This window comes from Bacillus rossius, chromosome 2, assembly GCF_032445375.1.
Source record: "Bacillus rossius redtenbacheri isolate Brsri chromosome 2, Brsri_v3, whole genome shotgun sequence".
Taxonomy (NCBI): domain Eukaryota; kingdom Metazoa; phylum Arthropoda; class Insecta; order Phasmatodea; family Bacillidae; genus Bacillus; species Bacillus rossius.
In genome coordinates, this window is record NC_086331.1 from 132,189,465 (window position 1) to 132,211,188 (window position 21,724).

Below are 21,724 nucleotides of genomic sequence, written 5' to 3' on the forward strand. Positions count from 1 at the left end.
ACTTAAATAAAATTTTAAGAAAAACATATTAATTTTAACCATTTCTTTTGTTTTAAGTCAACATAATATTCCATCACATTCCGTTAAAATTCCTACACGACAAACATATACATACCATTCCACTACTATACATAGACTCAACAATTTAAGTACATAAATAATTCTTAATTCCTAATATACCTTTAACAGATACTTGGTAGCAAAAGAGACGACGAGTAAAACAAAATTCTTATATTGTGTTCTTTGCAGAAATTTGCGCTCTCTACTTTGTGTTCATTTAATGTTCATTCAATTACGAAACGCCGGCTGATAAAAGTGATAATTGATAGTATTTATACTAAATGTTATGGTTGGAAGGGACCTGTAATCTATCATTATTGAAGTGGTTGAATTTTTGTAACTGAAATGCTGCCACTGTGGACATCGTTGTCGCACGTTGAGAGGTATGATGGGTTTCACGAGAGAATTTGAAGTAATGTTTACTTTAGAAAAAAAAGATAATTCGAAAGGTAGTGATAACCACTCGGCTACAAATAGTCTTATCGAAATTCAAAGGTTGTGTCGTGTCTACAAATACGTACTGTTAAGATAACATATTTCTTGATCGTCTTCCGCTTAGATAAATATTTTTGTTTACAGTGTTAGATTACTTCTTAACGTTAAACATTAAATTGGAGTAATCATGATAACGTTTCATTGTTGACCCAGTTATTTTGGTAATTGTGTTGTTTGAGGGTTTGTCTACTACATAAGAAAATAAAATACAAATACTTATTATTTAAGTAATTTCAGGTTTTCTTGCGGTGTATTGCAATGTTGTTTGTAGTTCAACACAGGGACGAATCGAAAGAAGGCAAACAAAAATTGAAAATGCAATTTATTTTTATATCCTTACGTTCTTCTTCATCACTGTGTAAAACAACTGTGTTGTAATACTTCCAAGTAGTTATGTAGAGATGATAGTTTAAATGTTTAGGTTAGGTACAACAATTCAGTCGTGTTGATCAGTTTAATTTTGTTATAAAATTAAGGGTAAATATGTAGTTGGGCGGTATTTGCGAAAAAAAATGTTAAAAATCCGAAAATACCTTTATTATATGCTCTTCAACTTCCTCTTTTCATTAAAAGCGGCGGAGATAAGAAATTCCAAATACTTTGGGAGATATCAAATTTTTAAATTTCATCACAATACCAGTGCCGTGATGTGGCGGTTTAACATTGTTTCTTGTTTACGTACGAGGTACGAGTATCTACTTTTTTTATTGGATAATGATGTCGCGTGATTGTTCGTGATAGGCCAGAATTCAAACGAACCAATACGTGATTATTTAGTTCATTTATTGTTTAAAACGGTGTTTAATTACCGCCTCCAATTTAGGTGAGTTTTTAACGTTTCTAATTTTAAAGTCTTATTTGTGTTTTGATATTATTGCGCAAGTAAAAAGTAACAAAAAAAATTTACGTGAGTGGTTACTGTGCATCCTTTGTTACGGGTTTGTTAGGTAAGGTCAGTTACATTATAAATAATTTAAAACTAAAGAATAATTAAAATTAATTCACATTATTTTTAATGTCGGCTTAGTTTGAAAGTATTAATAATGTAACTGACCTGACCTGATGAACCATTTTATTAATTACGCATTGATGATTCACGTATTCACGAACACACGGCAAAATAACAAAAATGGCGTCGCTCGAATGGTTCCACAGGTCTTGTATTGCAAAATTAAAAAATTCGATATCTCCTAAAGTATTTGTAATTTCTTATCTCCGCCACTTTTAATGAAAAGAGGATGTTGAAGAGCATATAATAAAGGTAATTTCGGATTTTTAACATTTTTTTTCGCAAATACCGCTCAACTACATATGATGAAATTTAAAAATTCGATATCTCCTAAAGTATTAGGAATTTCTTACCTCCGCCACTTTTAATGAAAAGAGGACGTTGAAGAGCATATAATAAAGGTATTTTCAGATTTTTAACATTTTTTTTCGCAAATACCGCCCAACTACATACTTACCTATTTTTGAATCATTCCTTAAGAAGGCATTGTGATAGTTGAATTAGTTTTTCTATTTATCTAGTAGTTAGGTTAGACACATTATATACTGTTATTTTTGTGAGAGTGGTTGTTTGGGTGAGGTTAGATGCACTTAAAATACTTTAAAATTGTGTTATATTTGGTTAGGTCAGGTTAGTTACATTAAAAATACTTTAATATTAATGGCTTTGTCACTAATCTAACCAAACCGACCATTCTCATGATAGGCCTATCGCAGATTTGTAATGTATAAACATGACCATTTGTCAAAAGCTTATCTACTATTAAATTACTTGAAAGATCATGCACCCTTTTAGGTAATGATTTATTTATTTATTTATTTATTTATTTATTTGATTTTGTTTCATGCCACACCAACAGCACAAGGCTCCAACGGTGGGCACAACATGTAAGACATGTAAAAAAAAAACAAATACAGTAACAGAACAAAAATAAGAACAAAACAATAAATTATAAGAACAACAAATAGTAGGACAAAAACGACAAGACAACGTAACATACAGTTGGTATCCTTAGATTAATACATCTGGTATTAAATAATTTAGGTAATAACATTAGAGCATAAAGATAATTAATCTTTGGATGCCGAAAGAATAATTTTTTTAACAAGTTTTTTCTCTCTGGTAGGTTGTAAGTGATTAACATACATATTAAAATTGTTAACAAGTCTATATATAATATCATTTGTATTTAAAAGTGTGCACAAAAAGGTGGGTTACGGCTATTAAAAGAAGGAATTTTAATGCCAGTAACATCAAATATATGAGGACATATAAGATTACCATAATAACAATGGAAGACAAAAATGGCATCTAAGATCTTTCTTCTAGTTGATAATGAACAAAGGAGGGAATTTAGATCTATGTTATTGATGGTATTTAATTTTTTGTTAATATAGTCAGATACTTTAGATTGAATCCTGTCAAGCTTTTCAATATCAGTGTTATTGATGCTATTCCATATAATAGAACCATATTCAAGTTTTGATCTTATTAGAGCTGTATAGAGGGAGAGAATAGAGTCAATATTGGAGGTGTTAAAGGTGATAAATTTAATTAGACCAAGTATTTTGTTAGATACCGAGATAATGTTTTCAATGTGAAGATGAAAAAATAGTTTTTGATCCAGTAAAATTCCTAGGTCTTTGACATGTTGAGATTTTTTAATAGGTGAGTTATCAAGTTTGTATTCATATTGCAATGGGTAGGTTTTTCTAGAGAAGGTAATGATAGCAGTTTTTTCCATGTTTAGATTGACCAAATTATTTGTGCACCAATTTGCAATTTCTGTAATATCACATTGTAGTAGATAGCTGTCATGATATGAAGAGATTTTTCTATATATCTTTAAGTCATCGGTAAAAAGAGTGCCAACTGAGTTCTTTAATCCAGATATTATATCATCAATGTAGATATTGAAAAGTAAAGGAGATAGTGTGCCACCTTGCGGGACGCCAGAAGGAGTTGGGTGGAGATCTGAACTTATATTCTGTACTGAAACATAAAAGTTTCTGTTATTTAAATAGCTTGTTAACCATGATAAATATTTATCACTTAGCCCAATTTTGGAACATTTGCTTAGTAGTATTTGATGATTAACAGTGTCGAAAGCTTTAGCTAAATCAAAGTAACAAACATCTACTTGACCACGTGTGATGACTTCTGAATAAATAGGATTAAGAAAGGAGACTAAGTTTGTCATGGTTGTTTTACCTGTTCTGAACCCATGCTGTGAATCAGACAATCTATTATTTACGTTAAACGCTAAGTGTTTAAATATTCTTTTGTCAAAAATTTTGGCAAATCCATTTAACAGGGATATAGGCCTATAATTTGAAACAATAGAAGTTTTGCCCTTTTTGTGTACAGGAATAACCTTGGCAATTTTCCATTTATCAGGGTAGATGCTATTTAGAATACTGAAATTATATATATGCTGTAAGAGAGGAGCAAGGATTAAGGAGCAACCTTTGATGATAAAATTTGGTATGTTATCAGGTCCTGTGGACAATGTAGATTTTAAGGTTTTTATACTCCATAGGACTAAACTAATCGAGATATTAGACATTGGAATATTGTATGAACAACAAGGAGATATGTTTTGGTTATTTGTGTTATTTGTAGTAACATAGACACTTGAAAAATATTCAGCAAAGGAATTTGCAATTAAATATTTATTATTATCCGTAGTTGAGTTATTAATTTTAATTGAGGGATGCTGACTATAACCCTTTCTCATTATTTTAACATAATTCCAAAATTTTTTAGGGTTTTGCTTAAAAACATGTTAGGAAATAAAAGAATGCATTTTGAAAATTTTATAATGTGTTTTTCTTCAGAAAATTGACTCCTTCAAAGCTACCTAAAATAACTGTAAACATTACCTGTAATGTAAATATACCTAGTGCTATAAATTTGTTGGTATGCTTTAATTATAAAAGACTGTTTTCCACAAGTGATATACCTGATTCTGTTGTTGCGACCGTACTGTTTACCATAGGCGTGCACAGGACTTCAGTATTGGTGGTGCCAGATTACACAACAGCCCTGTCATTCATGGACCCCGAGCCTAAAGCGGGGGATCCGGGGGTCCTCCCCCGGAAGAATTTGGATTTGAAAGCGCAAAATGGTGCTATTTAAGGTGTTTCCGAACAAAAACATTAAATACACAGATGTAAAAATTTTAACATTTTTTATGACAAATATGGCTTTGAACGTTATAATCACCAGGAAAACTACTAAACGATTTACAGTTTTAAGCTTTGTTGAGCCATAAAGTAAATTGCACAAATTGTTTGCACGGAATTCATGCTGGTGGCTTTGAAAAACCGTACTTACATGTTTTCTGAAGACTCCAAATAAATGCTAGAAAAAACTTTCTCAAATGTTAAGTTTTAAAATCAACAAATCAAGGGAGTTTTTGTAACATACCTTAAATATTTAAAATATTAAAATAATAAAAATACACAAATAAGAGTAGGCAAAAGTTTTAACTTTTGGAATACAAAAAAAAAATGTTTTGTCGGCGACTGCATATAAGTCATCGAGTAGGCCTATCCTTTTAACTAACTAAACCCTCTCTCTTTTTTTAAATAAACCCTGGCGGACGGCGGCTATTATTCCGTGCGCCTGCCGAGTGGAGTGAACAGTGGACACCGAACGCGCATTCTATGTAATTCGAGGAGAACTAGAAGTATTTACATTTCAGAAGTTTCGTAGCCGTGGCCCGCGTGTACAACACAAGTAATTGCACCTGGCTTGTTTCCGTGTGTATAGTTGGTTCGATTGATAATTGATATACTGATAGTGTTATGAGCACATATCTGTAACTCGACACGATTGGAAAACATATTTTTTTTGGAAATAATACTGTTTTTTGTAAGTATGTATTATTTCTGCTTGTAAAAAACAAAATAACGTTAACCCTAATGGTGGTGCCAAGGCACCTGTGGCACCTACCGTGCGCACGCCTATGCTGTTTACATGAGGCTAGCTTCAACTTGATCCAGGGTGGTTCTCCAGAGATTCTTAAGGAATATAGCATAGCTAAGGCAGTTGTTAATGTTACTACATTATAGCAGCGGCCAAGACTGTTTTTTTTACCCAAATTTGTGTTCCATTTCAAGTATACGTCGAAAAATATTAAGACTGTTTTTTACCCTATTTTGTGTTCTATTTCAAGTACATATAAATTGAAAAATATTGTTCTCAGCTAATGAAATTCCATTATAGAGTTGCTGTAGTACGAACTGGTTAAAATAAATGTCAGAAAGGAAATAAATATATTTTTAATTTTTATTTGCTTTTTTCTGGTGCATTCCTCTCGTAATTTAAATAACAGAATTTGTTGCCCATGCCATTGTTTAGTTATTTGCTTCTGTTACATTTTTTTTTTGTGTTAACTGTTTAGAAGAACTACATGTGCTGCCAACATGTAAAAAAAATTTACCTGCTTTAAAGCAATTTTATTTAATTGATATTTATTGAAACATGTTTATAACATTTTTCTAATTGTAACCGGGAGCATTATCAGGCACCTACCTTATAACAACTAAATGTGTTGGGGGAGGGGAAAGCATGCCATAAAAGTTGACTTAAGTTTTTATTCCCAACTAATATTACAAAGACTAAAGTATGGTAAAAATACATATTTTTACTTTTTTTTTTTGCCACTCGTAAATAATTATGTAAATATGTAGTGTACGGATTAGCGCCAAAAAAAATCGTACAAATCTGAAATAACTTTCATTATATGCTCTTTTACGTCCTCTTTTCATAACCGCCTGCGGAGATAAGAAATTCCAATTACTTTTGGAGATATTGCCATTCTTATTTTGCGAAACAAGACCTATGTAATCATTCGACCGTAGCCATTTTATATTTTGCCGTGTGCGCATGAATGCCCAAATAACAGAAATTTTCTGTTAGGTAAGGTTAGTTACATTATAAATACTTCAAATTAAACGGAAATTAAAAATAATATCAATTTATTTTACTTGTATAGTTTTAAGTATTTATGATGTAACTAACCTGAACTAACAAAACGGGACAAAGGTAGATTAGGTCAGGTCAGCTACATTATAAATACTTTGAAACTGAATGGACATTAAAAATAATAAAATTAATTTTAATGGTTGTTTAGTTTTAAAGTATTTATAATGTAGCTGACCTAACCTAACAAACCGGAACAAAGGATTAACAGTAGGAACGAAGGTAATTTTTTAAAGCATAAAAATTTGAAACGTTAAAAACTCACCTAAGTTGAAGGCGGCCTATTGGTTCATTTGAATATTGGCCTATCACGAACTATCACGTGACAACATTATCAAAAAAAAAAAATTGATACTCGTAAACAAAAAACAATGGTGATAGCAGTGTGAATGTGCAGGTATAGTGATTAAAATTTAAATTCCATATCTCAAAAAGTAATTGGAATTTCTTATCTCCGCAGGCGGTTATGAAAAGAGGACGTAAAAGAGCATATAATGAAAGTTATTTCAGATTTGTACGATTTTTTTTGGCGCTAATCCGTACACTACGTATTTACCATAAATTCTACTGTGGGTGATTTTGTTCAGGATGTACATAGCAGAAACTGAAGGAAATAGACTTATGTGCTTTTGACCGGGTATGTGCTTGACTGTGTACTTCATATACTTGTGATAAAAAAAAATCAGTAATTTTGACTTAATATGATTTTTCCAACTGACTCTAGAATTAATATTTTCCTTGTTTTGTGCCCATTTAACTCTACTTTTAGATATCCTTAACCATAATGTGGCTTTTTAGTTCTGATATTATTCATTCACATTTAGGTCATTTTCAATTGCTAATTGGTATGCTAGTGCATTTGCTAGGAAACTAAGGAAGGTACTTGCAATGTAAAGAATTGTGCTATTATTAGCAAAGAAAGTAAATAAAATAAACATTGTGTGGTTAACATCTCTAGTATTAGTTTTAATACTCTGGTTTACTATTGCAAAACAAAACACATTTGTCATGTTGCAATTTTTTTCCCCCTGTTAATAGCAGATTATTTACAAAAAAACATGGTTTGAGTAACTGCATGATATTCATTTTATACATTTTTTCTCTATGCTGGTTTGTTTTGTGTCATCAAATGCTTAGGTACTGGGTGTTTTTTGTTCTTAGGTTAAATGTTCGATTCCTACGTTCGGTTGTTCCAGCTGCGAAGCTTGATGACTTTGTAATAAAAAATGAACCTGTTTTACGTAAGTTAAATCAGTCTTTGCTCTAGTAAGATTTATTTTGTATATAGCTGTCCATAAAAAACCAATAAACCATATTAAACTTAATAGCATGCTTTGGTTTAGTTACTTACTTCCTTGGGAAAACATGCTTTGGGAAAGAATATTAGTTATATTTGCTATGTTTGTACATGTCTTGTATGGGCTGATGAAAATAAACACACAAACTAATATTTTCTTAAAATTGTATTACCAACCTATTATTTGTAGATATGGTTGATTTTTCTATTGCATGGCCACTCCAGGTTTCATTAGTAGTTTTTCGTGTTCTTGAACAAGAAATATTGACAATATTAATACCTCTCAAAAGTAACATTTTATTTTCATTTTAAGCATGCTTTCAAACAACAATTTTTTTTTTCATATTTATGGTTTTGACTGCTTAGTATTCCTTCCCCTCCTTTCCCCTCCCCTCTCCTCCTTTCCCCTTCCTACCCCCCTCTTCCGCCCTTCCCCGCCGCGCCACCAGCGCACTCTGATGAGAGTTGTTCTCGGCCTATATATTCTCGGCCCCGGGCTTAATCGTGGCAGTCTCTCGGTCGTCTGACTCAAAGGCTGTCACTGTGGGCTGGCGTCGCGTTGTGGTATGTACTCGGCTGTGAAACTTAGCTTCTGTAATTAGTATGTTCTCTTATTCTTGTCTGCGCATTGTGGCCACGCTTTCACCCTTGTATTTTTGCCATGATTTGTAATGTTTGTAAGCCATCTTGGACCCTTCAGGTCATTGCTTGAATTTAGTTTATTTTGCTCACGCCGAGTACTACCTGTAGCTTGCGTAATATTTTCTGCGGTTGTATATGGGCACGCCACGATGGCATTGGACACTTCTTGTCAAGCCGCGTCGTAATTGTAATTTTAATTGTAATTTCTTTCTTGCTGTTGCTTTCAGCGTAGCGGCCCATAGTATTTGTGCTACTTCTAACGCTTCGCCACCTTGCCCACTTTATCTCCACATTGTTTTGACTTGTATGAATGATTCCTGCAGGAATGCACGAGGAATGCATAGTTATTGCTAATTTGCTTGTAAACGACTTATATATATATATATATGCATGTTATATGTTTTGGCTCTATATTTTTATAAATAAATTGTTATTTTTGCACACGATTTATATTATTTCTTACAGCACCAGCCCACCATTGCCGTGGGTCTTAATGTAAAGACCCCTTGCTGTTTTCTCCGTTTTCAGTTGTGACCCCCTCCCGCGGCTACAGTTTTATTATATAAAAATAATATATTTTTCATCAGACACTTACACCTTCATCAATAATAATTAGCAGATTTTCCTGTGAATTTTCCTATTAATAAATTAGTTATTGACACAATAATTGTAGATCATGCATCCTATGAAGGCAATCCGTAGTGTCGGCCATACTCTTTTAAATATAGCACAGAATGGAAATTACTTAAATCCTGACAACAGCAATTTTTTGCTTAATTTGTGTTTTTTTCTAGTTTTCTTCTACAGACATACATGTGCTAAGCAATGGCGTATGTCCAAAAGCTTGCATCAAGTCATGGAAATTACTGTTAAACATATTTTTGTTGTTAGCTTAATGTGTTAAAAGTAACTCTTTATTTACATGCCATAATTTGACAAAAATGTTTTAAATAATATTGAAGGCTTGGAAAAATTGAAAAAAAAAAAATTGATTGTTCACTAAAAAAAAGTGTATGTAGCACCTATGTTCCATGAATTGGGGTGGTAAAGTCTGTGTTATAGCATTGTGTTTATAATGAATATTCAACCTCATTATTTAAAGGAGGGACTTAATAAGGATTTTAAGCTTGGCTTACACATGTTTTGTGATACCTTTGCACGATCAAGTTTTTATGCCAGAATAAAACATGATACTTAAGTATTATGTTAAATTTAACTTATAATTCTCTTTTTGTGTTAACTTGAGCTCAAATGTATCATTACAGTTCTTGTTGACTTGTCACATCTGGTTTCATCAACGGTGCAAGCAACAAATATATATCTACTGAATAGATTTTCAGTGCAGGAAATACCGGCTTTGCCTACTTAGATATACAGTATGTCCTCTATTTACGTTGTACCGATTTACGTCGTTTCGGATTAACGTCGCTAATGTTTGAGTACTCATGTTTCAATTTAAGTTGTCGCCGATTCACAATAACGTTGTTTACAATGACTGTAAATCTTTATTTTAACCAAAACACCGTACATAATTCGTTTATAATTCTTTGTTTCCTTCGGTAGTTAATTTATGCTATGTAGCGTAAGCTACACGGTCACCGCCTTATCTTATCATACATCATGAGGGACGCTTCCTGCTCTCCGCTGCTCTCCGCGCGGTGATGCAATACTACCAGCCCGCCCGCTCGGCTACCCACGTATCTCGCACGTAGAAGTGTTATCTACTTCCCGCAACGACACAGCATTTTCTCCTACCCCTTCCGGCCGACCTTGGGCCGTGGCAGGCCGGTGGCATGAAACATGGCTCATTTTGCGTTGTTTCTATTTACGTCGCGGTTTTCAGGAACGTAACCCCGACGTAAACCGAGGACTTACTGTACCACAGCATAATGGCATTACTCTGCGTGACATGAATGTCAAAGGGATTGCTCCCCCTTTTATTTGTTAACCCAGCACTCTTAGCCGTTAGGCCCTGCCGGCCTGGGGCCCCCATACGTCGTACACGCGAAACAGGAGAGGTGTTGGAGATCCAGCTATGTCCAGAGGCTGAGGCTACCCATCCCAGCTTAGACACCACCTTCACCCCCGCCTCGCTCAGCTAACCAGACAGTTGCCTGCATCCTAAGCCCTTAGACGTTATCAGCACTGCTGGCGCCTACCCCGATCTCCCACATCACACTGGGACCCCTCAATCACCCAGTGAACCCTTGGTCCTGTGGAGGACTATCCAACCTTTGGTAGCTGTCCAGGCTAGTACCGGAGCTGTGTCGTCGCTCACAACGTTGACTCCGCATCGGGCTAGAGAACCCTTGGAGCCTGCCACAGCAAAATGGCATTACTCAGCCTGACAATAGATCAGCTGTAGAGGGGAGCATGTTAATGGATGCTGGCTACAGGACAGAAGCAGCTGCTACGGCTGAGTAGCTCAACAATCGCTCTCCGTGCGAAGCAGTGAGGGAACTTGTCCCGTTTGAAGCCTGGATGGCTCCCAGCTAAACCTTGGTGATCTGAGGATTTTTGGTTGCCTAGCAATGTTGCAAGTGCCCAAGGAAAGACGTAATAAGTGGGATGCAATGTCACGGAAACTAACTTTGTCGGTTATCCAAACAGCATGAAAGTTCTTCGTCTTGCTGATCCAGCAAAAATAATAAAGCTGACCATCAGCCAAGATGTAGTGCTAAAGAAGCAGGAAACAGTTTCAACAAACTTGCAGCAAGAAAGTGGAAACACTGAAAAACAGGAGGTGTCAACAATTATAACAAATAATTTTTTTAATTTATATGTTCTCAGTTTTCGATAAGAATTTTTTTTTTCTAAACAAACAGAGAGTGGTGGAACATCCATTTAATGATAATCCGCTGTATATATTTGAAACCCAAGATGAGGACGTACTGAGCAGTAAAGAAAATTTTGATGTTACTGTTGAAGTGCAATCCAAAAAAAAAGTATCACGTGGGGAAAATCCAATTGTTAAACCAGATTTTGTATTATATTTTGCAACTAGTTACTTAAAATGATAATTCACTTTCAATTACAATGAAAAGATTTTGTGTGACTCTCAATCCACAACTTACTAGTTTTGTTAGGTAGTATTTTACACCCTTTCTTATCGGTACTTTGAAAATTCATACTTGATAATAACTGATTTGTAAATGCAGTTTTCAGAGGGCCAATACTAATTGAGAGTGACTAAGAAGAACTATTTACAGATATTTGTTTTTACCATCCTTTACAAAAAAAACTGAAGTTCTTTTTTGGAATTCCGCCACACAACCATTTTCCTTACCTCTGAATCATACTTTTTCTCATTCTTGCCAATATGAAATATTTCTGTCTTTGTATATTGCAGCTGTGTTCAGCACATATTTCTGTCTGGGCTACCTCGCGGTCAATACAGTATATGTATAAAAAGTACGGTGTATGTATAAAAAGTACAGTATATGTATAAAAACAGTTGGAGCTGCTAAGCTTCCATTTTCTTGCCTTTTGTTAGATGTGTATGGAAGATTTCTTGTAGTCTTGTTTCTGTTCACTTTCCAGTTTGTAGGATTATATTCGTACCACTGATATTACTTCTTGGAAGAGTTTTTGTTGCCAAAGTATTTGTACCCCCTGGTTGAACTGTTTGTTTAGACTCAACAGTCTTTCTCTCTTCAGCAGCATTGTAATATCAATAGCATTAAGATATTTTGTATAAATTTGTGCTGATTACCTTCAGATGTAGATGGGTGTATGTTATCTTCTTGCATTTTCTTATTTCAAGTGGGTGTAACCTCATTATCACTATCACTATAGCTAAATGATACATCAGCAGTTAGAAACTGATTCTTTTTTCGTTTACAAATCACTTCCTGAAGGAAAATACTCTGGCTCTCTGTCTGAATCATAAAGTACTTTGTCTGCAATTGAATTTAAACTGCTTTCTGAAAGATCAATGTTAGCATTGTTTTTGTTTGCAATACTGTCATTTTTGCTCTGAATTCTTGGTCTCCTGTTGTCTCTACTTCAAAATTTCACCCTTGGCTAGAACATCATATTTTTTATATGGTTGAAGTAATCATTGTTGTACGAACATGTAAGGACGTGGGTATTTCTACCAAACATGGAGAGTGATTTTCTGTACTCTTGGGTGCAGTATCTAATTATATGTAAAAATTGGGCTTGGGTGGTTTTACTTCTAAACCTAAAAATTAATGCAAAAAATTTAACATTTCTTTGGGAAACTGTGTTTTAAATTCAGTCTGAAATACTAAACTGTGAAAAGAGCACCTTGCTTTACCAAATATGATAACAAATAAAGCTTGAACTGTAAGATTAAATATTGCTCTATAAGCATTTTTGGACAAGCACCAAATGATCCCTTTAAAAGCAGATTGCATTAAATGAGAGTACTTGAAATTTTATGGAACTATTCAGTTTGCAAGCCAGTGATTCGTTCTGTGAGGAATGCATCAGAAAAGTGACAAGAGGCACTAATAGATCAACAAAGAAGAGATCAGTCCCTAGTGAAGGAAAAGAAGGCAGACAATTAAAAGAGCTAGAAAGTTCCAAAAAGAAAATCCACGAGTAGACTAAAGAAGAAATACATAAAATTGAACAAAAGATATTACAGCTAAAGATAATATCTTAATATATAAATAAAATTGTAAGTCATTTCTTTAATATTTGATTTTTATGTGGCCTGCAGTAAATTTTATTTATAGAGGTATAAATTAGTGTGCTTTTAAAATAAAACTTTTCTAAAACAGTTCAAATAATTAGTCTGGTTTAGCTGAGACTGATACTTTAGGTATCCAGAAAGAACTTGACAATTTCACAGACTGAAAATGTATGCAACTATTAAGAGTAAGTTATAACTGTTGTACTAATTCCATGTTATTTCCAATAGTTAGACAAATGTTCCAGTATGGTTGTAATTGTAATTTTTCAGCTCGTGTAGGCCAATTTGCTTGAAATGTTTTATTTTTCTTTAACATTTGTGCATGTTCGCTTTTGCTTATCATCCTGTGATATAAAAAAAGTTCTAACAAAATTGCACTAAAAGGTACTAAAAAAAGTCCTGATTGGTTTACATATATTTGTAGACAGCCTGTTATAGTGAATGTGTCCATTGTGTTATATAACTTTTTTGTATTGTAGAGTACCTGAAAGGAAGTAGGGAACGAAGAGACCTGGAAGATGCACTCAGGGACACAGCAGGAAAATGTGAGGATGTTCCTATTATTATTGGTGGAGAAGAGATTAGAACGAACGATGTTCATTACCAAGTAATGGTAAGTAAAAAAAAAAAATTAATTAAAAATTGTAAAAGGTTATTTGGTACGTGTTGTATATGTACATTATTTATGTTTGTAAACTTAATTTATAAATAGGCTTAATCCCAAATAAGATTTGTACTTCAATGGTTAAATAGTATTCATGTTAATAATGTTCGTAGGCTTTCTCTGCTATTGTCTAAGGTGGCTTGACTTCTGGGTTGTAGTCGTGTTTTTGGCGAATTATTCACTACAACCCAGAAGCCAAGCTACTTTAGTATTCATGTTAGTTTCTTAAATTCTGAACAATATTATAGCCGTCAAAATAAAATGAAAACGTGCAAATCCTCTCACATAAAAAAGTACTGAATCAAGTCGTGAGTTGTTGCTGTTTGTCTGTTCTTATGTTCTTAGTGTCGTTTCCCCAACCTCTCATTGGCACAAGTACAACACTGGGGTTGGGTAATTGCAAAGGTACAAATCAAATTCCATAAATATTTTAAATAATAAATTTTTACACTGCCAAAGAAGTACGGCACTGAACCTAAACCTGAGTCTTACTTCTAAAAGCAGTTTCCTCCATGACATGAAGAATACTGTTAATGCTAGGAACCTTTTGCTAGAAAATAAATGAGTAAATAAGTTGCATTCACCAAAAATATATTTATATAAAAAGGTTTTGTGTGTGTATGTACACACACACAAATACACACACATATGCACACAAAAAAGTAGGCCTGCATTGACAAACAGCTGCCGTTGCGAAGGTCTGAAAATCTATATATAAAATTGGATTTTGGTATGTATGTGTGACGTTGATAAACACCGTTTGAGCTTTGGCCATGAAAGTTGGCACATCATGTTTTTTTTTTTGAGAAGGTTTTTATGATATCCATTTTTTTGTAACTCGCCGCTAGATAACACCGCAGAACATTAACTTCTAAACCATTCAACCGATTACCATGAAAATTGGTATACATAGATATTTGAACACTGAGAATATTTTTGCGATATCCTGTTTGATATGACTCGCCACAAGATGGCGCTGTGGTGCATCAACTTCTAAACCGTTCAACCGATCGCCATGGGTAAACAGAAAATCATAGGTCATAGACATACAAACAGCAGTTGTGTGTCATTTCTCTATGTCCACCACACTGTCATATAGCGCTATCCATTTTGCTTTATCTCGTGGACAATATAATATCACCCTGTGTTCAGCCCGGGCAATGCCAGGTACTGCAGCTATGAAAATTGTTATATTGTGATTTTTACTGTCCTTAATCCTCAATAACAACAAATTGCGATTGTGACTGTGATTAGTATTGGTGAGCGAGTTTAAAATGGAATACCATTTCAAACAAGCTATAGATTCTAGGTTACATAGAAACCATCCATTTGAGATATATAGAGGTAAATAAAAAAACCAGGGCAGGATGTCTGTCTGGTTCTGCTAGTCATAATATAAATCTTCAAAATTATTTAAGCATTTCAAACTACTCATTAAAAGGCAGCTAAAATACTTAAACATTATTTCTATTCGTGCCGTACATCACTGCATTGAAGAAACGCAGGCTGAGACAAAGTTTAACAAACAGTTTTACCACTGAAAACAAACTTAACAAGTCTTTACAGAAGCACAAAGCAAAGAAAAACATTACAAATCTCTAATGCAGTCCAGTTACACCGAGCGCCCGTCCTTAACCTCTTGCTTTCCTAGCAACGACGTTATACCAATAATAATAAATATAAATTTCATTACTCCGTGAAAATTTCTTACCTACAGTTAGAATACAATACTAAAAGTTACTGCTTGTCCCGCTCACAAAATTTTATTTCCACTACCAGTTTGTGTTCAAATTCACAGTCGCTATATGCCGCTCAATGTAACTTTCACCAAACATTTAGTTTTTATAAGCATAGATGTTATGTTCACAAATTGCCTTTTGACTTATCGCTTATACAAAGTTTTCTTTGGGAGAAGAGGGTTGCATTCAAATTGTCTATGAAAAACATGCTACTTTTGCACACTGCCTTCAAATATAAATCTTAACACAGTACTGTTAAATGTTAAATTAATTTGAACAAATTATCAGGAATATTGAGAAAAAAAACCCATGAACTGCAACACAAAATATGGTAATGAAAACATGTTGCTAATATAAGAATACCTTCAAAATAGGCAAACAGCTGATATTTGTGTGTTACCACGAAACTTAACCAAGTACCTACTGAGAGATCAGAAAACTAAATAATTTTCCTACGCAATTGTTTCATAAATGGGAAGGGTAAATGATTGAAAATGATTAAAAAAATTGGCCTTCAAAAAAAAAAAAAAGGACCATACTAACTTCTAGTTTGCTAAAGTAGTTCTAGCAGTTTTCATTCTTGATCCCAAATGCACTGCAGATTTCTTGTACGGAAGACAATTCATCTGTTCAGATCTGTGCACACCCAGCTGCCACTTTTTGCTGATGTTTGGCTGGTTGCGTTTGCGTCTCCCCCTGTGCACACGGCCGACCTCACTGTTTGCCGAACGTGAAGCCTCTCCTCCCTTGCATTTGGCTGATACCCGCACCGTCTGTAAAACACCGTGTCAGTGTGACGTTACGTGTGTTTGCAGGTGTGCTCACAAAAAAAATTTATGCGTACAACATGTAAAAGATTTTACAATTTGCATTAAATTTACTGCAAAAATCAAGATTACTAACGTATAATATACCAAAAATTTGGCAGCCGACCAAAATGAAAATATGAATTTAACCTGTAAAATAGAAATTGAAGGGTCTACTGACTTCACTGCTGCCAAAGTATGAATAATAAAATGGCTATTGTCTCGGTTATTTTATGTGTTTAATTTATGGCCCATTGCTTTATCTATTTCATTGGTTTCCGTGTTCAAGTTATTATTTCACGGTCTGTGTTATTCCATTGATATCTTTATTAATTATCTTTTAATTGTTTTAACAAGTCCAAAATACTAACTGCAAAAATTAAAAAAAAAAAAAAAAAAACTTGCAAGCACCAAGGGTGTGTAGTTCAGTACACATGAATATATTTCAAGAGGAGCCAATGTCCAGTAAAAAAATCTAACGTGCCTATTTAAGTATGTAGGGGCAATGACAATATGAAGGGGTGAGGACGCAACTCCTTGCAACAGGCATGTTAACCAACCTTTGTGCGACACCAGTTGACATGAGGGTGGACCTGAATACATGGATACAAAGAGCGGAGTGCCACGCCGGATACCTTTGTGTGTGCGATGCAACGTTCTGCATTGTGGCCAGTGGTTGTCATCGCATGCTTCAAGCCTCCTGTATGTTTGTGAGGAGTGTCAGCACCCAAATATCCATGTGAATGCACTGTGTGCCGAGTAGTTACGGCAGCCTACCTGCTCAATCCACATTTCCATCATCATTTTCTCTCTTGAAATGTGGTCCATTTGTGCTGATCCACTCTATCCTAGTATTTGTCATTTATTTGAAAATACCTGGGGCCATTTCACAAAAGTACACGTCTGTAAGCAACAAGTAAAATTTTACAAGTGTGTGAAAATATCCAGTTACAAGTCTTTCACAAAAGCACTCTCGTAAACTTTATGACAAATGAATTTTTACAAGTTTACAAGTGATTTACTTGTAAATAATTATAGGAGGTTTTCACGCCGCTGTCAGAGTCAATGAGTTTTTGCTGCGTCAAGTGAAGAGTTGAACTCTTCACTTTTGTAGCGGCTAAAACCCACAATCAAGAAACCTTATTTAGTTTTTGGCTATAAAAACCCATGGTTACTGATAATCGTAGCTTACAAACATGATGTTTAGGTACTAATAATTTTTTGCCAACTTACCTAGTTGGGTTACATTTTGATTTACAAGTTTACTAATAATTCTGCTAGAAATATGTTATGGTCTAGTTCTTCCCTTACTGAGTAAAAATAAACAACAAGGTGCGTGTACTTTTATGTACATGCATCAGAAGTTATACATATTTTTGATGTCATGCACTAGACATTTATAAATTAAAACCTACATGAAAAATTATCAAAATTTGATAGCATAACATTTGTAACTGAAAATTTATTTTACAACACAAAGGATATAGAGTTAATTAAAAGTATACTATGTATACATATAAACTGTACTCTGTACTGCCTATGCTTTATGTGGTTTAAAGAGACCTCTGTTTTTAGAGAGATTAATTTGATTACAAAAATGTAATATTTTATTTCATAAATTAAAATAAGTGGTGGATGAGGAAATGGAAGTGTTTTTTTTTTAAATCAAATGTAACAGTAATTTTTATCTTATTTTGAATATCAAGTGTGCAAAATTTCGTCAAGAAGCACTAAACTTTTTATTTAAGCATTGGGGATGTGGGAGGATGAGATTTTTTAAAATCTTATGTAGACAGTGATTTTCATTACTCTTTTTTCAGAAGTAAATGTATACAATTTCTGTCAAGTGTGCTAAGTTACATCAAGAATAACAAAATTATACTTAAGTGGTGAGAAAGATACAATCTTTTTCTAAATCTCTTGTAGACTGCGTTTCCTTGTTTTTCAAAATTAGCTGTAGACAGTTATTTTGGTGAAGTGTGCAAAATTTCACCAAGCACTAACAAAATTCAGTTGCAAGAGATGGGAAATGATGATGGGGTGGTTTTTTGAAATCTCGTGTGGACAGAAATCCACCTCTTTTTTTAAAACTATGTAGACATTAAATTTAATTTTACATTGTTCATTTTGGGCATAATTTTGATCCTGAAGTATCATAATTCTGCTTTATTAGGCTGGGAAAGGGTAAGTGGGTGGTTTTTTGAAATCTCACGTAGACAGAAATCCACTTTTTTTTTTTTTTTTTTTAAACTATATAGGCAGTAATTTTAATTTTACTTTATTCATTAGTTGGGCAAAATTTCATTCAGAAGTACCAAATTTGGTAAAAGAGTTGGGTTTTGCTTTTGGAAATTCTAATTTAGACGATGACGTTCCTCTGTTTTGTAGATAAAGTTTGCAAAACTTCATCCAGCTTGGAATAAAAATGTAGATTAGTATAAAAAACAAACATTTCTAAACACTACTTTCTAATGTATGTATTGTGTGTAATGTATGTCTTGTATGAAATGTATGTATTGTGTTTAATGTATGCAGTGTATTTGTATGTAATGTATGTAATATCTCCAAACACACACACACATATATATATCCAATGTATCACTCCTATTTTGTTTATATGATTAATTTTTAATATAAAAAAATCAAGTTTCTTTGCTTAAATGGTGTAAAATAACAAAACCAATGGCATGTGCTATGTATGAACAGTTAATATAACACTTGGTTAAAGAAATTGTCGTACTCGGGATGTAAGGGAACGAACAAATGAAATGTCGGAGTGGGCGCCACCACGTGATGTGGGCACGTGAACCCGGCGGAGACTCCCTTCAGGGCGTGACGTGACCCGTGTAGGGCTAGGCTCGGTTCCCTTAGCACGCGATATCGCTCCAGTGGGCTCTTCAGGCGTCCCACACGCCTCGAGGTTCAGGAGCAGGGACACGTGGTCACTCGACTAAAAATAACACGTTCGACGTACTCCTTTTATTCCAGCAACGTTACAACACGTCTCCAATCGCGCTACACCTACATACACTATGAAACTGTTAATAATGCCAATGGCGGGAGAGAATAAGTTTACAGGCTGACCAGGTCACCTCGTGGCCTGGCCTCGTGAGTTTAGGACGCGGTTCGTGGTTAAATGTTGGAATTGAACTTAAATATTTATTAAAATGAGTCGGCCACCCGGAGTAGGCCTCGCAGATACAAAAAGGTTTTAAAAATTATAAAAAGTCCGGCGGATGTTAAGAGATCAATTGATTAAGAAAAATATGAAGTTGCGCGGTGCTCACCAAGCATCCTACCCCGGGTGACGAACGGAAGCGACTGAAGAGGCCAGGGCAGCATGGCGGCCGGAAAGCGCTGGATTTACAGTTAGCCTCTCCTGTTATTTATTACCACTTATTTAACTAAAACAAATACACTAAAATTCTATAATAAAATTATAACAAGGTTTCCTTAATTATTTATGTTGAGTATTAATTATTTTAATTAATGTTATGGTTCAAACTAGTTGCGGGTAGTTCCATTGTCTGCCGCGTGGGGCGCTGCGCCGTCCTTACAACTAGCACTTAAAACATAAACACTTAGGGAATATTATTTAAAGAAAAGACAGGTAGCAATTACGTAAACATTAAAATTGAATGATAAAATAAAAGGGGTCGTGGCACAGACTCTACTCCCGCCTCTTGTCGGCAGCCTCACACACACACACACACACACACCTACCTGCACACGGGGCGGGAGGTTTGAAATAGAGGGTGTTGGTGGGAGGAGAGGGGTGGCGACGGCGTGAGGCACATCGGGCTTAGGGAGGGCGTAGCCCCGGTCGATGTCAAAGTAATAAGTAATAATACATTCTTCTTAAATTTACTGTTTACAATGCAATTATAAGTTGTAATATATATATATATATATATATATATATATATATATATATATATATATATATGATGGATTCAAACCTGGAAACTTTGAATTACAATACTAGGCAAGTAACCACTGAGCTAAACTGACCTGGTATTAAACGTTCAAAGAATTGTGAGTTATTAATGGTGTTATTCCAGGATTACAATGTAATTAAAAGTTCCAATTTTTTTCATTATTTAATTCTTAAATATTATGAATTGTATTCCAGGATTGTTTTGCCATCACAAAGATTTATTTAGCGCACCGATACGTTTGATACGTCTCCTGAAGTTTATGAAAGCGAATATATACAAGTTAATGCCGCCAAATGCAGTAAGCTTGTGGGTACACCATAAATGTACATGGGCATTAAACTTTAAACTGTTAAACTTTTGCGGCATGTTGCACGCGTATATAGTTGCATTTGTGTTACATAGGTACTACAATTTCACCTTGAACGTGCCTAAAGTAATATAGCTTCAAAAATGCAGATAAAGTAGAATCATAAATAGATTTATAGAGCAACTAAACAATAATAACTAATATCTCTACATTAATGAAATGAGGTTGTATTGCCAAAACTTCTTAGTTACCAGCTTTTTTATGTTGCTAAATCTTGTTAGTTAGGAGTGGATTAATTGAATAATATTGTGTTTTATTAGTGTACCAACAACACTTGTCACACACAACTGAAACTTTATTTTTTAGTGACAACTTTAGAAACTCTATTTGATATTCCTGTTCTTAACAACTTATTTTTATACGATTTACTTATAGATTATGTATCCCACCTTTATTGTGTTCATTTAAAACCCACAATCATTTTCCAAATTTTTCTTTCATTGTAGTCTTTAACTGTTAATTTAGTAGTCAAATGTGAACCAGAAGGAGGTAAAGCTTGGCAAGAGCTATACTCTTTTAACTGGTTTTGACTAAGAGTGCCTTAGAAGGACAAGTGAACATGTTTATCAACCAATTTGTACTATTTATTTGGCAATTTTGTCTGTATTATCTTTTAGTTTTGATCTATAATCTGATGTGTATTTGTTTCTTAATGTTTTTTTTTTATTTGTTACAGCCTCATAATCATAAAAAAAAGATAGCAAAATTCCACCATGCTTCTGCTGTGAGTATTTCTTTTTCTTTTTATATTTAATTTATGTGACATGTGGGTTAGCGTTGGATGATAGTGTCGTTCTTTACAATTTCTTGTTTTTTTTCCGAGCTGTTTGCATCTTCAATAATAATCATTATTACTCATTTTCTTAGTGCAGCGAATTCAGGTAACACTGAGGTGGTGAAAGCCGCAAGACATTTGGAAGTTTCACGACGTGTATTCTGTGTTGGTTTTCCATTGCATCCTGCAGTATTTAAGCAAAGGGAGTACAAGTTATAAATCTGGGAAAGAAATATTCCATGAAAAAAATATTAATATATTAAAACTTTGGACCTTAAATTTG

At 34.2% G+C, this 21,724-nt stretch overlaps 1 protein-coding gene across 1 annotated transcript in view; it reads left to right on the forward strand.

Annotated features, from left to right (window-relative positions):
• Nucleotides 1-219: 219 nt before the first annotated feature.
• The window catches only part of LOC134529851 (delta-1-pyrroline-5-carboxylate dehydrogenase, mitochondrial), a 54,483-nt gene continuing 32,978 nt past the window's right edge, over nt 220-21,724 (forward strand). The window contains exons 1-4 of the mRNA XM_063364363.1: nt 220-443; nt 7,715-7,794; nt 13,632-13,765; nt 21,343-21,390. Of these exons, the coding sequence (XP_063220433.1) occupies nt 406-443; nt 7,715-7,794; nt 13,632-13,765; nt 21,343-21,390 (300 nt within the window). The 5' untranslated portion in view covers nt 220-405. The remainder of the gene's footprint in view (nt 444-7,714; nt 7,795-13,631; nt 13,766-21,342; nt 21,391-21,724) is intronic.